At 38.8% G+C, this 14,566-nt stretch overlaps 1 protein-coding gene and 1 long non-coding RNA gene across 3 annotated transcripts in view; one reads left to right on the top strand and one right to left on the bottom strand.

The window, feature by feature from the left end:
* The window catches only part of LOC137000986 (uncharacterized), a 71,027-nt gene that overhangs the window by 1,238 nt on the left and 55,223 nt on the right, over positions 1 to 14,566 (top strand). Inside the window, exons 2-3 of the long non-coding RNA XR_010891126.1 lie at positions 6,803 to 7,087; positions 9,966 to 10,118. This is a non-coding gene — a long non-coding RNA (uncharacterized lncRNA). The remainder of the gene's footprint in view (positions 1 to 6,802; positions 7,088 to 9,965; positions 10,119 to 14,566) is intronic.
* LOC105671050 (GATA-binding factor A-like) lies at positions 5 to 7,033 on the bottom strand. 2 transcript variants are annotated; one of them, XM_012364909.2, is made up of 5 exons: positions 6,846 to 7,033; positions 6,432 to 6,685; positions 2,991 to 3,163; positions 2,345 to 2,609; positions 5 to 2,013 (listed from the first exon to the last, which is right to left on the bottom strand). In XM_012364909.2, exons 1-5 carry the CDS (start codon positions 7,031 to 7,033, stop codon positions 1,667 to 1,669), a joined length of 1,227 nt encoding a protein of 408 aa, XP_012220332.1. In that variant the 3' UTR covers positions 5 to 1,666. The 2 variants fall into 2 exon arrangements, with proteins under 2 accessions (XP_012220332.1, XP_012220331.1); XM_012364908.2 differs by having other exon boundaries at positions 2,345 to 2,624.

Here is a 14,566-nt window from a genome sequence, read left to right on the forward strand (position 1 = left end):
CGACTAAAGTGAGTAAAATTATTTATTACGCGTGACAAAAGTAATTACAGAGGAACTATACACAAAGATCTATTCTCTTGATTAACGTTAACTAAATGTATGCTTTAGGAAAAAAAGTCGTGGCAGCTCTTCGGGCCTCGAGTCAATAAATTATATCTTGTCAAGCTTTTCCTCCTCTCTCGTAGTGAGTTCTTATTATATTTGTGCGGGGGTTATTACAAGTCTCATAATATTATCGCGCCTCGAAGAATTGATTTTATCTACTTCCTGCGTCTATATTATGCTTATTTTTTATAATAATTTTATAGATCTATTTATGCTTGTCGGCGAGTTGGATAAATAGAATAAATAGCACATTTTTTTACTATTTGAGAAAAGTGATTCAAACAAGATAATTCAATATATTTCGAGCAACCGTTAAGTGTTGCTGCAAGCAAGTATTCTGAGATCCGGTGTTATTTTAAATTAAATTAACACATTAAATGAAGCGGTGGAGTCATCGAGGCCGAAAAAGTCGATCTATTCCTAACAATGCGATAGCTTATCATAGGGATTATTTACAATTAAGTACTCTGCGTGCGTGCGGCATTTGCTGTGTAACAGAAAAAAAATCGTGATGGATGATCGGCATGTGCGGGTTGAAATGTATTGTATGTCAATACAACAATATTTGTATGTCAATACAATACACTTGTATTAAATGTCGTCGGACAATCTCGGCAACATTTTTTTTACTTATTACAAATTTGAAAAACAGCGTGAAAAACGTTTAGTTGTTCTTCAAACGCAGAATTTAGATTTTTATTTTATTGCATACGAATCTTGCCGATAATCCATCAGTTTTATTAAGTATTTCTACGCGTCACACTTTGTCAGATCAAGAAGCACTCTCTTTCTCTCCTCCTCCCTCTCTCTCTCTTTCTCTCTCTCTCTCTCTCTTTCCTCGCGCGCACGCCTATTATATTATTTTATTATAACTCAATTATTTACATGTGTCGGGTATTCGAACGGGTACAAAAAGCGCGTAATTAGACATGCAAATGTGCTGCGTCTTGTGTTAGCATTTCAAAATGTTTGTCCCGATTTCTCGATCACTGTCGCTATAGCAGCGGTGTAATTTTTAGTACACGTTGTCCTTCATTTTTTGTAATCCCTGTCATTGACTAGAGATTTAGTTTTCCTCTCGATCAGGATATCGTATTCAAAGTTGAAGTCTTTGAGGCACATCGACGATGTCTTCATTCTTCTCAAATCATTTTATCGGATAAGTAAAAATATCCGTATAGATTTCTCTATATGTGCAAACTTTTCTCCTCGGAAAGCCAAGAGTTTTCACACAAAGTAGTACTTTCCTTTCAGAATATTTCCCGCGTTTCAATTGCTATCGATAAAGCAGCTGATTTCTCAGATTTTGGAATAATTTACACGTTCGCCACTGACTAGTCCCGTAATGTGGAAGCATCCTTCTTCCACTTGTCAAAGGCGTGTTTCAATTTGATTTCATCGTTTCCTTTTTCCTTATCGGTTCACTACTCGATACTTTGTGATCGTTGATTTTGGGTTTCTCGCCGAGTTCTCGATCAATCCCGCGATGCGGAAAAGTCTTCTTTGTCTCTCGGCGCGTCTGAATTCATTCTTCAAGGCGATCCTTTCGATCGCTAAGCAATTACGAGGACGCGAGTAATTTCGCCGCCGTGGTGACGTGATGTTGATGATGATAAGGTGCTTCTTGAGTGCCGTAATAGCTCTGCTGCTGATGCTCGCTGGTGGCGGTGAGTTGATGGGGATGCTGATAGTAAGATGAGTACGGCTGGCCGACGATGCCGTCGCAGCTCCGCGGTTCCGTTTTCACAGCGGGCACATTTCCGGTGGCCAGCAGAGAGGTATGTCCGAGGTAGACGGGTCTGTCTGTTGACGTCGATGAGCCCGATGATTTCGACACCTCGATTTGATGGTGCTGCTGTTGCTGCTGCTGCTGCTGCTGCTGCTGCTGTTGCTGATTACTCTTTAAATCTATAGGGAAGTAATCGTGACGTTGCAAATAAATCGTGCTAAATAATGAATGAAAAAGGCTTTATAATTTACAATATCAAATACAAAAAATATATAAAAAATTAGAAATTATATTATAATAATTCATTTTCTTTGCACTAATTAAGAATTTAATATTAAAAAACAGGTTCGTGAAATTAAATGAAATAAAATTATGTAACTAAAACTGCAATCATTGCTCATTCTGTTTATTTAATTGTTTTGATACCGTTTAATTATCTATTTTAGGATCCCGTATTTTTGTATTTCGTTATCTTTCTTTGCCACAGAAAGTAATATAATATTTACGAACCCGTGGAAGGAGAGGAAGTGGTCGAAGCGGTGGTTTCGTGGTCTCCTGTGGATGATCTAGCATTCGGTTCCGGGGTCTTCTTCGGTTTCCTCTTCCTCGTCTGAATGCCGTCCTTCCGCATAGCAAGCGGCCTGTTGACCCCGTGCAATTTGAAGTACAGACCGCAAGCGTTGCACACCGGCTCGCCCTCGTTGTTGCGCCTCCACAAGGTAGTAGTACGGGTGCCGCAATTTGTGCAGCACAGCCCGAGTCGCCTCGTCGCGCTCTGAAATTCCGACATCTGTCCCATTTGTAACGCACGCTGTGGCGTAGCTCAATTCGTACAAACGCAACCATGTGCGTGATATTAAAAGAATACTGAACCAAATTTCTTTTTAAATATGTTTTACTGCGGACGAAACAATTTATTGCCATATATTTATAAAGGTGTTTTTGTAGATTTTGACAAATCTATATGAATTCATTGTCATATTTCTCATCTACGCGAAACGTTAGCGGTAAAAGTTTGTTTAGATTCTTTCAAGCGAACGCTTTATATGATACTACATCACTTTTTTGGAGATGCAAAAAAATGCACTTTAACAAAGTGAACACATATAGGCGCACGGAGACGAAATTTCGTATGATCATTTATGGATGAACTTACCAGGCGTTTCGAGGGCTTGATGAGCGGCCTGTTCATGCCGTTCATCTTGTGATAAAGTCCGCATGCGTTACAGAGATAATGGCCAGTGCCATCCCTTCGCCAGAGCGGTGTCGATATCGCGCCGCAATTCACACACTCGCGGCCCTCCCCGAATTGGAAGTCCATGGCGGTGTCTACAATCATTTTTTTTATCGATTAGTTGTTTTCTTGTTTTATTTGTCCTAAAGCTAACTGAATCAATCTTTCTATTTCTGATTATCAAAAATTTTCGGGCTAAAATTTATTCTACATTTTTTAATTGACAGAGCGCTGATTTGACGGACGAAATGCAACTTCTCTTTTTTTTCAGACTTGGTAAAATAAAAAAATCTGAATGCTTTCAGAGTTTTATATAGCATTAATTTAACATAATGTCTATTTAGCTACTTGTGTTATACAATGTCAAGCTTGTAATAAATAATTGTTCCTTATCCGCGATGTCATGATTTGACTGTCTTCTCGTTTGCGGTACACGCGTTATTTACATCTTCTCCAATTTCGAATATGTATATAATGAAAGATAATTCAGTAAAAGAAAATTTAACATTAAAATTAATTCCACCGCAAATTTTTCTTCGCATCGCGCGCAACACGATTCCACTTTTAATTCTAATTCTACTTGCTCTGTGAATCGGGACTCATCTTTGTGCCGCACCGAGCTGACAGGATAAGACCGCTCTTACATTTATCTGGTTTCGAGGATGCCCGCAACGGGATTTATAGTTAGACAGCGACGGCAGAGCGCGACGGAACGGTTCCCGCACTCTCCAGAGAAGGCATCCGCGCGCACGCTGAACCGATTCCCCGCGCTACGCCGTAAAACACTTGACCGCGGGATCGACCCGGTCCCACTTCAAAGGCGCCGCTATCACTAATCCATCGCACATGGCCCGCCGTGTGCAGCATCCTCGAGGAAAGTAGTCTCTCTTTCTCTCGCGTCCGCCGCGTTTCCCATTCCGACAGCGCTATTCACGGAGCCGGAGTGTTAATCATCAAGTCAAACGCTTCCTTTCCGCGCGCGTTAATTCGCTTTATTTCAGGTGTCATTAAAAATATTCGTAGTTCGCACGATCCGCCTGCATGAATGACATCCGACTGTTAAAACGGGATTCCGCCTGTAAAGTGTTAAGTGAGGCAATTTCGTTAAGTGGTTGCTATTACCGCGCACATATATGATTCATTCGGACAGTCTCGACTAGAAAACTCTCGCGTCTGACGTCGGCGGCGGCCGATCGACACGGCACGAAAATAAATTTCCGGAAAGTTTAGGAGCTAAGTAAAAACAGTCCGCTTGAAAATTACACGAGTAGTTCGCCCTCGCGTAGCCCCGCCATTCGTGATATCGTTTGCGGTTTCGATAAACTAATCGGCACCGTAGGAAATTGCATGCCTGCGTATCTTATCGTCCCGCCGGCTACGGGTAGTTCACATAACTTTTGTTTGTTTATCATCGCGACTTCACGCGTGATGCACGCCAACGAAGCGGGATGCGTGCACCCTCGTTTTCACGCGCCGTCGCGAGCAAGCTCCGCCGAGAAAAATTAACGTAATCCAACTACATCGACACTATCTCCGCGTTACAGCGAATAAAGATAATTTAACATCGCATACTTACAATTAATATAATTTTATAGTTAGATTAATATTTTTAATCAAATAAAATCAATAAGGAGCGTAAAGAGCCAAAATGCTAGATCTTCGTGCAAAGGTTATGATATATTCGTTAAAAATGTTTACAAACGTTTCGACTTGCCATCAGGCCTTCTTCAATGTACAAAATAAATAATATAAAGATCCGCTCGCAAAGATTAAATAATTAAAAGATGTGGAAGTCGTATTTGCAATCCTTTATAGTCCATATTGTTGTTCGTTAAAAAATTAGATAGGACTGCAATAGATGCAAGAATACAATAATAGTTAAAATAATTAAAATAAAAAAAGGTAAAATTAAGAAAAGCGATAAACGTACTTGTATTAATACATGATGGAGAAGCGTTCGCCCACGTAGAAGGAACGAGGTGGAAAAGTTAATACCGTATGTCTTTCCATGTTGACCTTGAATAACTTAGTGATCATAATTTGTTAGAGAAATTCCGAAATTCTGATTAATGGTAGGAAGGGAGAAACTAAAACTTTTTTAACCATTCCCTACATCTCTTCTATATATAAAGATTTTAATTCCATAGCTAGAACTTTCAACTTTCAATTAGCATGTTCAATCACGAACAATTTAAAATGTGTTATCAAAACAGAGAAAGACAAGTTAGATAAACTTTCACATTGCCAAGTTGTATATTTGATTCCGTGTCGTGATTGCAATATGACTTACGTTGGACAGACAAAACGACAGCTTAACACCAGAATGAAAGAACAAAAAAACGACGTTGTCATTCTGTCATTTCTAAACACAGAATTGATTCTTCCCATGATTTTGATTGGAATAATGTTAGGATATTAGACGGTAAATCCTCTTATCCGAAAAGACTCATTTCTGAAATGGTCTTTATTAAAAGACAAAATGCAGGGCTTAACAATCAAAACGACACGGATCGTTTACCTGGTGGCTATCTCCCGATTATTAATTTATTTCCTCCTCTACAAATTTCTTTCCCCTCCTTTTTTCCTCTACCAATTCTCTTTTTTACCCCCATCTTTCTCCTTCCCTACTGACTCCCCCCCCCCCTTCTCCCTTCCTACTATCAATCGAAATTTCAGAATTTCTCTAACAAATTATGATCACTAAGTTATTCAAGGTCAATATGGAAAGACATACGGTATTAACTTTTCCACCTCGTTCCTTCTACGTGGGCGAACGCTTCTCCATCATGTATTAATACAAGTACGTTTATCGCTTTTCTTAATTTTACCTTTTTTTATTTTAATTATTTTAACTATTATTGTATTCTTGCATCTATTGCAGTCCTATCTAATTTTTTAACGAACAACAATATGGACTATAAAGAATTGCAAATACGTCTTCCACATCTTTTAATTATTTAATCTTTGCGAGCGAATCTTTATATTACTTATTTTGTACATTGAAGAAGGCCTGATGGCAGGTCGAAATGTTTGTAAACATTTTTAACGAATATATCATAACCTTCGCACGGAGATCTAGCATTTTGGCTCTTTACGCTCCTTATTGATTTTATGTGATTTAACAATCACCAGAGCCTTATATTCTAATTAATATTAATATTTTAGTTATCATTTAGTTTTCAAGAAAATAATTTATTAACTCTAGTTTAAACACATTCACATTGATTTATTTACTCGAAGAAATTTTTGCATTTCACATCTTTTTGGCCATAATTTTGCAATATGTTTCCGGATTGTAAAATGACAACTTTTACGGCAGATCGAAGGAGACATATTTATATCAAAGTTTGCATTGATACGAACCATAAGGTGACGCGCGCTGGAAGCTGGCGCTGTCGTAGGCACGCCACGAGGACATCATCGCGACGTTTTGCGCGTAGAACGGTGCAGCGGCCGCGAGGGTTGAATGCGGATGCGCTGCGTGCGGATGTCCCGCATGCGGATGGCCAGGTCCAGCATGCGGCCCCATCGCCGTCGCGGTGCCGCTCGTGTGACCGGCGAGCGCGTGATGCGCCGCGTACGTCTCCACTCCGTGCTGCCAGGATGCCGTCTTCTCCCTTCACAGAATCAAATGTTTAATCCTCTCAGATTACAGATATTTTCTCCAATGAAAAATAATAAAAGCAATATTGCAACTCTGTGTAATTTTAATTAATTTTTTTTTTATGTTTCAGATTGTGCAAATCTAACGTTAGCTTTGAATAAAAGTTGATGTACCATGCGGGCGAGGGCGAAGTAGGGAAAGAATGATATTGTGCAGCCGTGGCGGATGGAATCGCCGGCCTGGACGAGGGAACGTAGACGGGCGCTTGGAGCTGCTGTCCGTGTTGCTGCTGCTGTTGTTGGGACTGTTGCTGGTAATCGGAACCTGCGCCGTACCCGCCACTTCCGCCCCCGTGGAACATCCTCCCCCAGAGCTACCACCACGGCATCTGCGAAAACGAAAGTGTCGAAAGTTGGTAAGATCATTTCTATATGAATATTGATTCTCAGCAATTCTGGCATATCGTTAAATTTTTATTACATATTATTGTATAATTAATTATCTTTGAAAGAGTAACGATAACAACCTTTTCGACTGCGTAATCTCTTTGATCTCGATGCCGACAGTACGAAATACAAATACGAGTGCGCGCGGCGCACAATTTGCGCGTTAAAGGGTTACCGCCGGCAATTCCATTTCGCTACCGCGGAAAGATATATCGCTGCGCAAATGCCGCTAATAATATGGAAGCGGTAATAATACATCCTGCAGCAAAGAGAGATAATGCTAATGGTTCCTTTAGCCGATAAACGACTGTACACATTGAGGTCTCGCCGAGCGTTATGTAGGGACGACGAGTAGACGCGGCGTGGGTCGTCCGTGAGATCAAGGATGGTCATGAAAAAATGCCGAGTCCCGTCATGGTCGCCGACGGGTCTCTCCCGTCTTGCCGGACCGTGCAAAGAAGCGTTCTCGTCCTCGTGCATGGGAAAACTAGAAGTCCTTCGACTTGCTCGATCGAGTAAGTAACGCGTAAAGTTTAGCGCGACACGAATGAGAAAATATTGACTGAAAATATATACAGTTCCAACTGCGATGCGAAGTAGTTTTCAACGATATTTCCGTGCCAATACGACGCGTGTATGTTTCGCTAATTCCTATTGATTTCTATTGATTTGTATGTTTCAATAGCAGCGTTTCTAAAATTTAATCGAACGTGCAGTATTTTTTATCACTGCAAAACGATGTAGGTCTTTTTTCTAATTTATTCTTTTCTAATTTTTCATATCATTGCAAACAGCATTGGGGGGGGGGGGGGGACAAAAAATTAAGCGAATACATTGTAAATGTTTTACTCGCGATAATTGATAATTACGGTTTCCATCCCGTGTTAAGTCCGTTACGCGATATTTTACGAGGCAATATGGACTTTACGACGATATTTGCCATTACCGGTGCTATTTGCGGCGCGTCAGAAATTTATCTCGCGGTATTGTTAGAGAAACAAAAATAGCATATATAATGCGATACGTATCGGCGTTTCTCGCACATCGCGACCATTTCGGTGCGTGAGTACTGTACCGCCCACGAGTCTCATTGCCAAGATATGCGTTTCCTTAAGAATACGTGCAGCCTCGCCATATCTATGCATTCCATTTGAACGCGATGCACGGAACACGGTGCGTTTTGCATCGCGAAATTCAGAGAAACGAATGCACACTATCGGCCGGTAAACACGAAGTATACTCACAATCTTTTGTTTTAAGAAACTTTAGGAAAACAATTTATTTAATTATGTTATTTGCAAAAGAGTTATGGAATCGAAACGACTAAGTACATGAAACACAGCACGCACGCAAGTAAATCGACGAAATAAAAATACAATTTATATTAAAATTCTGTTTAAAATAATCTAGCTATTTGCAGAATATGCAACTTAACATATCTTAGCGATATTCCGCGGAGAGCAAACTCTCGGAATTAATAATGATATCGATACAACTGATTGAACAAAAGTATCCCGATATGCGGCGATATTTTTCAACATTTCTAGGTGTGAGATAGTCTCGACGACGGAATAGTAGATATACAATTCTCATACGCCTTGCCGCCCACGGACGTCCCATTGTCTGGGACGCGCGTTTTCCGAAGAAGCGAACCACGATCAGCGTGTTCCACCAGTCGGCCCTCCGCGATGAGCTCAGAAACTCCGAAGAGAGCGGAGGGCAGGATAATTTATAGTCACGTCCGACGTGCGGCTCGCGCGAAAGGAAAGATTCACCGAGATGCGTTCGCGCAAAACGAGAGAAAAGAGAAATGAACGGGAGAGAAATATCCTGCAAGTTCGTTCATTTACTTTTACTTTTAATTTATTATATCACGTTTTGTGAATTGTCTAAGAAATGTTGAAAAAAATGATTAAAGCATAAATTCTCTCGTATGTTCTCCATATTTTTTATCACGTACTATTTTAAATTAATGCCTCCGGTTGGCCAAGCTCCGAACACAAAGTTAAACGGCCGTCACTCCGTACGTCGAGAGTGGGGAGCTCGCGAACGGGAATAGAGGAAAGAGAGAAGAGAGCGCAAGCCTGAAAGGGGGAATCGACCACGGTACGCCGTAGTGGGGATCAAATGATAATACGATCGCGTCGTGTAGAGAGAAACGCGGTCCGACGAGAGAAGGGCATCGGCTGAGAAAGGGAGCCGGAGAAGGGAGAAGCGCAGACGCGTCTCCACCTTCGACGTCTGGACGCCGACCGTAGAATCAGAGATACCGATAGCGGCCATCGCGGCCACGAAGAGCCCTCCGTGTAGGCGGGTCCAAAACTTTCGTCGCGTATGCATGCACGCGTGTACGCTAGCCGACGCGTGTACCAGCGCGCTTAGGGGATGCACGCAATCGCAATAATCCGCTGCATGGCGAAGTAGATAGCGCCCGATCACGTCAGATTCGGTTTCAGGAGTATTATATTATTAAAAATCCGCTTACAACTTTATAAAGAAAGATGAAGCAGAAACATTGCAAATTTTCCAAATACAACAAATTCATTGTAGCATTAAATTTGTTTCTCACCTAGTAATTTCCGTCACATTTTTTATTCAAAAAGTATAATTCAAATCTATCAGAAGAATTAATTTTCTCTGGAACTTTTTCCGGATGCCTTGAATTGATTTATAAAATTTGGAAAGAGAAAGGCACGCGTTCTTTTCTCAGAAATAGAAATAATTTCTAAGGTAGAGCGTTAAGAACTAAATTTATAACGATGAAAAATGATACGAATGTCGTTGACAGCGTGTATGATCGATATTCGGAGAATTGAGAAAGTAAGCTATGAAGTTATGCTATTACAGATGCCGATAAACCAGTCAGAACCAGCACAGTATCCAGTGACAGTATTTCAATTACTGCTATAAATTAAACATCCAGTGCTCAATTACTGAGGTAGAAGTCGCAGCGTAGAGACTAGCAATTGCGACTAGAGATCCGCATGAATTCCGCTGCAGGTATGTGTAATTATATCAATATAAATAAACGGGTTGATTAGATAATAAGATTGGTTCAATCTGTTTATACGCAACATTTTTTTTTAAACATTTTTTTATTTTATATGAAATTTTGCGGAAACTATAGATTTGTAGTTTATGATATAAATCAGCTTTTAAAACTAACGATAATTATCGACGACGCCGGAAGTTAAAAGATTGAAACAGAATCGATTTTTAAATCTATCGTCTATCTTTACGATTTCTTTTTGAAATTATTATTGATTGGAAAATTAATTTTGAATCGTGCAGTTTAATTTAATTTATTTATTTACGGGAAATAAAATTTAATTATTTTTCCCTTTATAGATTATTTATGCAAAGCTATTGAAGCTATATATTTTTGTCTTAATAAGTATAAATTATCAATTTACTTGTATCAGAACAACGATCAAAAATGTAGATATATTATAAAATAACGCGTGGCAATTAGATACGTCATTTTATTAATACTTGAGTAAAACCTATCGATAGTGCTGCAATTCGCTGTTTTAACAATTTTGATTCTTTTTCGAGTTATAATATTGATTTTTCTAATTGGCCTTAATGACGTTATATTGCCGTTGCATTGTTTGACGAAGCGTAACAAGTGGCAACGCAGCTTATCTCAATTTGCGATAGAAAAACACGTATATCACACACGTACTATACAGCAGTAATAAAATTAGCATAACTTATCGACATCAGAGTAAGTTTGATATCTTGACAACGTTGTGGAAAAGCGCGCAGCCTTGTAAACGTGACAAAATCAATTTATCCCCGACGATGATAAGTGAAACGTAACGAATGTCGTTATCGATGACATGGTGATATAAGTATTAGATTATTTGTGTTAGTCATTAAAATAATTTAATGCACACAATTTTACTGAAATATCACAGATCATAATCAGTTTGATTTATATGATTGAAAATCCGAAATAAAAATATTAAATCTTAAAGGTTATAACTGCAAGAGTCTATGAATGCTTTTTTAAAAATAGAATATTTATAACAGAAGTATAAAATATATAGAGTAAATATTTATCTAATCTATTTATTTGAACTATATTTACTGCTTACTTCAAGTTGTTAAAATTTAATTCGAGATTGAGATATCACTAGAAAATTTAATTTATTTTTCTACAATTTTTTACAAAAATCCAAACGCAGTGATTAATTATCTTGTATTTTTACTATAATTTTTTAAGAAAATTTTAATAGATTTATATTTATAAAAATATCTCTTTTTTTTATATTTACTTATAGAATATGCTCTGATACCATTTAATCAATTAAATTTTAGACACCCGATCTGATAATATTAATAACATATGTCCGACTCACGAATATTATTTGCAATATTATATTCGTAGAATTCACGTTTTTGCTGTAAATTATAGAAATAATTTTACTCGCTAATCGATACACAATGAGAGTTTTTAAAATACCGTTATAATTTTTAATTTAATCTAGAATGATATATAAACTAAAGCTTCGAGATATCAGGTCTCCCGTCGGACACTTTATTATTTATTAAGCTGCGCGGCATAATCGGCGTGAAAGGCGGTGGGTATGTGTCACGCGATCCGATGAAAGCTAATTTATTATTCGCGCGTTGCGTGATCCTTCTCTGAACGTTTTTGCATCACGATTAACGCAACGTGTATAGCTGTTATTATAAAATTAAAATTGAGATCGGGATTGTGTGTAAAATAATATGGCGCTTTTAATTTTCATCAGCAATTGATAATCTATTTTTCATGAGAAGTTTCTTTTTCTTCAACAATTCTTTCTGGAAAAAATAGGCAGGGATAAACAGAGAATATTTTCTAAAGTGTTTTCTCACGTAGAAAACACAATTCTTTCTCCCCCCCCCTCTCTCTCTTTCTCTCTTTCTCTCTCTCTCTCTCTCTCTCTCTCTCTCTCTCTCTCTCTTTAATGGAACATTTAAGACACGCTTAAATCACACTAAGGTGTGGATGCGATTACGCTTGCCGAGCTTGTTACATGTATACGCGACGGTATGCACGTATACGCAAGTTTATTACGCCGATAATAGCACTGTAATTATATCGGCCGTGAATACGGTACTCTCATATTATTGCTATTATTAACGTGATTATGATTTTCGTCGCGAAATTAACATTAGCTCGATGAATAATAACCCCGCTCGCGAGACTTACAAATTACACGTCGCCGCTGCTCTAATTTACACACGCGGTTACAAGTTACCAAATGCGCGCGTTCGCCGACGGCGTTTCACTTCCGCGATAAAACACCGTGTTCTCTTCATTAGCGGAAATTACATATTTATACAGTGATACGGTTACATTTATGCGACGTTTACTGCCGGTCATTGTGTCTCGGCTCATCCGTCGTTGTCCGATGCATCTACTAGTTGTTGATGTCACTGGATATTTATGATCGCAGATACATTTTGCGCGTGTAGACACCATTGATCACAAGATGAATAAAATAGGTAATTTACGCGAACTGTAAATCAGTACGCGCGTATCAATTATGTAATAAATCATCGAATATGTCGGATGATATTAAGACGGTAGCTCTGCTAATGGCATAAAACCGCTAAGACGTTTAAATAGATAATAAAATAAAGCTGCTAACGCATTTAACCCTCAGGATATCATCAATTTAGGCTTTCGAATTTTTTTAGGCAGTTTAACTATTCGTAAGGATTGATATTTTATGACTTTTATTCTTACTCTTCTGTAAATTTTATTCGTAAACTAACTTGAAGATATAAAGAAATAAAAACGACCGAGATCGTAAATAACAGTTATTATTTTTTCTAGCATACTAAAGGTTGCATACATAGTGAAAAATAATGGAATAATTAATATTAGATTTTTTTCTAACTGAAATGCGTATATATATATTTATTTTTCAAAAATTGCGAATTCTTTGGCAATCCCGAGAGTCAAAATTTATTCTGCGCACACGTATTTATGAACTATGCACAACAGATATTTTTTGCATAAGCGGTAGGTACTACTTTATCGGGATACGCGCGCGCAATTAAGCGTGATTACGAACTCCCCGGCACGATCGCCGCGCTTTATGAGAGCGATCTAGCGGAGCGGAAAATATCGGATTCTCTAATGGGAACCGGTTAAGAAAATAATCGCGTTTCGATGTTAGGCGGCTGCGGCGCCACATCAACGCGGCGCCGTACTTTTCACGGCCCTCGATGGATTACACGGAATTTAGATGAGAGCCGGGCGGAGAGTTGCAACGAGTTAGAAGGGTCCGACGCCACCGCATCGATGGCACCAGGTATATATCAGTAATGGACGCCGGTTAAAGGGACCAAATAGAATGAGAAAAGGTTTGAGAGGTTTCCAGTTCTTTTACGGTGCGTAGAAGTCAGGTGTTGCTGTGTGGTGAAATTGTGGGGTGTTTAATATTTTCGGACGTGTATTGTGAATATAAAAGAAGAAATTTATCTCCTAAACTTTGGCAAAACACAGACGTTTTTATCTTAAACGATAATTGAATTCTGTTTCTTGGAGTCGTATATTCCTTATCTGGCGCAAATTCGTTATATCAGATAAACATTATGAAATAAAAATTTCAATAGGTTTCTCTGCAAACCAGACTGAAATTATTTTTAACTTAATATTTTGCCAAAAGTGGTCCCATATTTTATTATTATAATAACTTATGAGAATAATTAATAGAAATTAATTAGTAAAGGAACTATTTTTATATTAAATTTCTTCAATTGTAATTAATTCAAATTGTTAAAATTTGACAAACGAGTTACGCGCAATGTACTTAGAGTCTTGTTGCACTCTGGAGGGCATCGTAGGGTCAAGCGGCGCTATTTGCGTACGCTGGCCAGACGTCGCGAGGCGCCGCACGATCGAAGAGCTTTAATCCGGCGGCATTCGTGGAAGACGAGCCTCTGACGATTACGACGAAGTACTTAGGTGCATCGGGACTGTTCTCTCATCCCGAGGACCGGCTGGTGTCGAGGCGCCACGGCGCCGACCGCGTAGAAGGGTTTCCTTGTAGGCCCTATACACTCTCGCGCGCACACACATTCACGCGTATCACGCATGTTGCAGCGGTCGTTTTTTTTTTTTTTTTTTTTAACTTCTTGAGGTGACACAGAGGTTCGGTGATATGTCTTGGAGCACTCTTCGTGGTTGAAGAGCTTATCCCACTTTCGTGATATTATCGTTGCGTTATTAAACAAATATCCTTGACGATTACACTTGCAATATAATTTAATTATTTAATAGATTTCACTGGGCTTTAAATTTCTTCGATTGTGCTAATAATAATTATTAGTTATCCACAAATGTACAAATGGAAAGTGAATTAATATTATTCTTTTCGACAATTTGGTTCCCTATCTTATCGGCAAGTCGCTATTAAATGAAAATACTTACTAAACTTATTTGT

Source organism: Linepithema humile, chromosome 1 (assembly GCF_040581485.1).
Source record: "Linepithema humile isolate Giens D197 chromosome 1, Lhum_UNIL_v1.0, whole genome shotgun sequence".
In the NCBI taxonomy this organism is placed as follows: Eukaryota; Metazoa; Arthropoda; class Insecta; order Hymenoptera; family Formicidae; genus Linepithema; species Linepithema humile.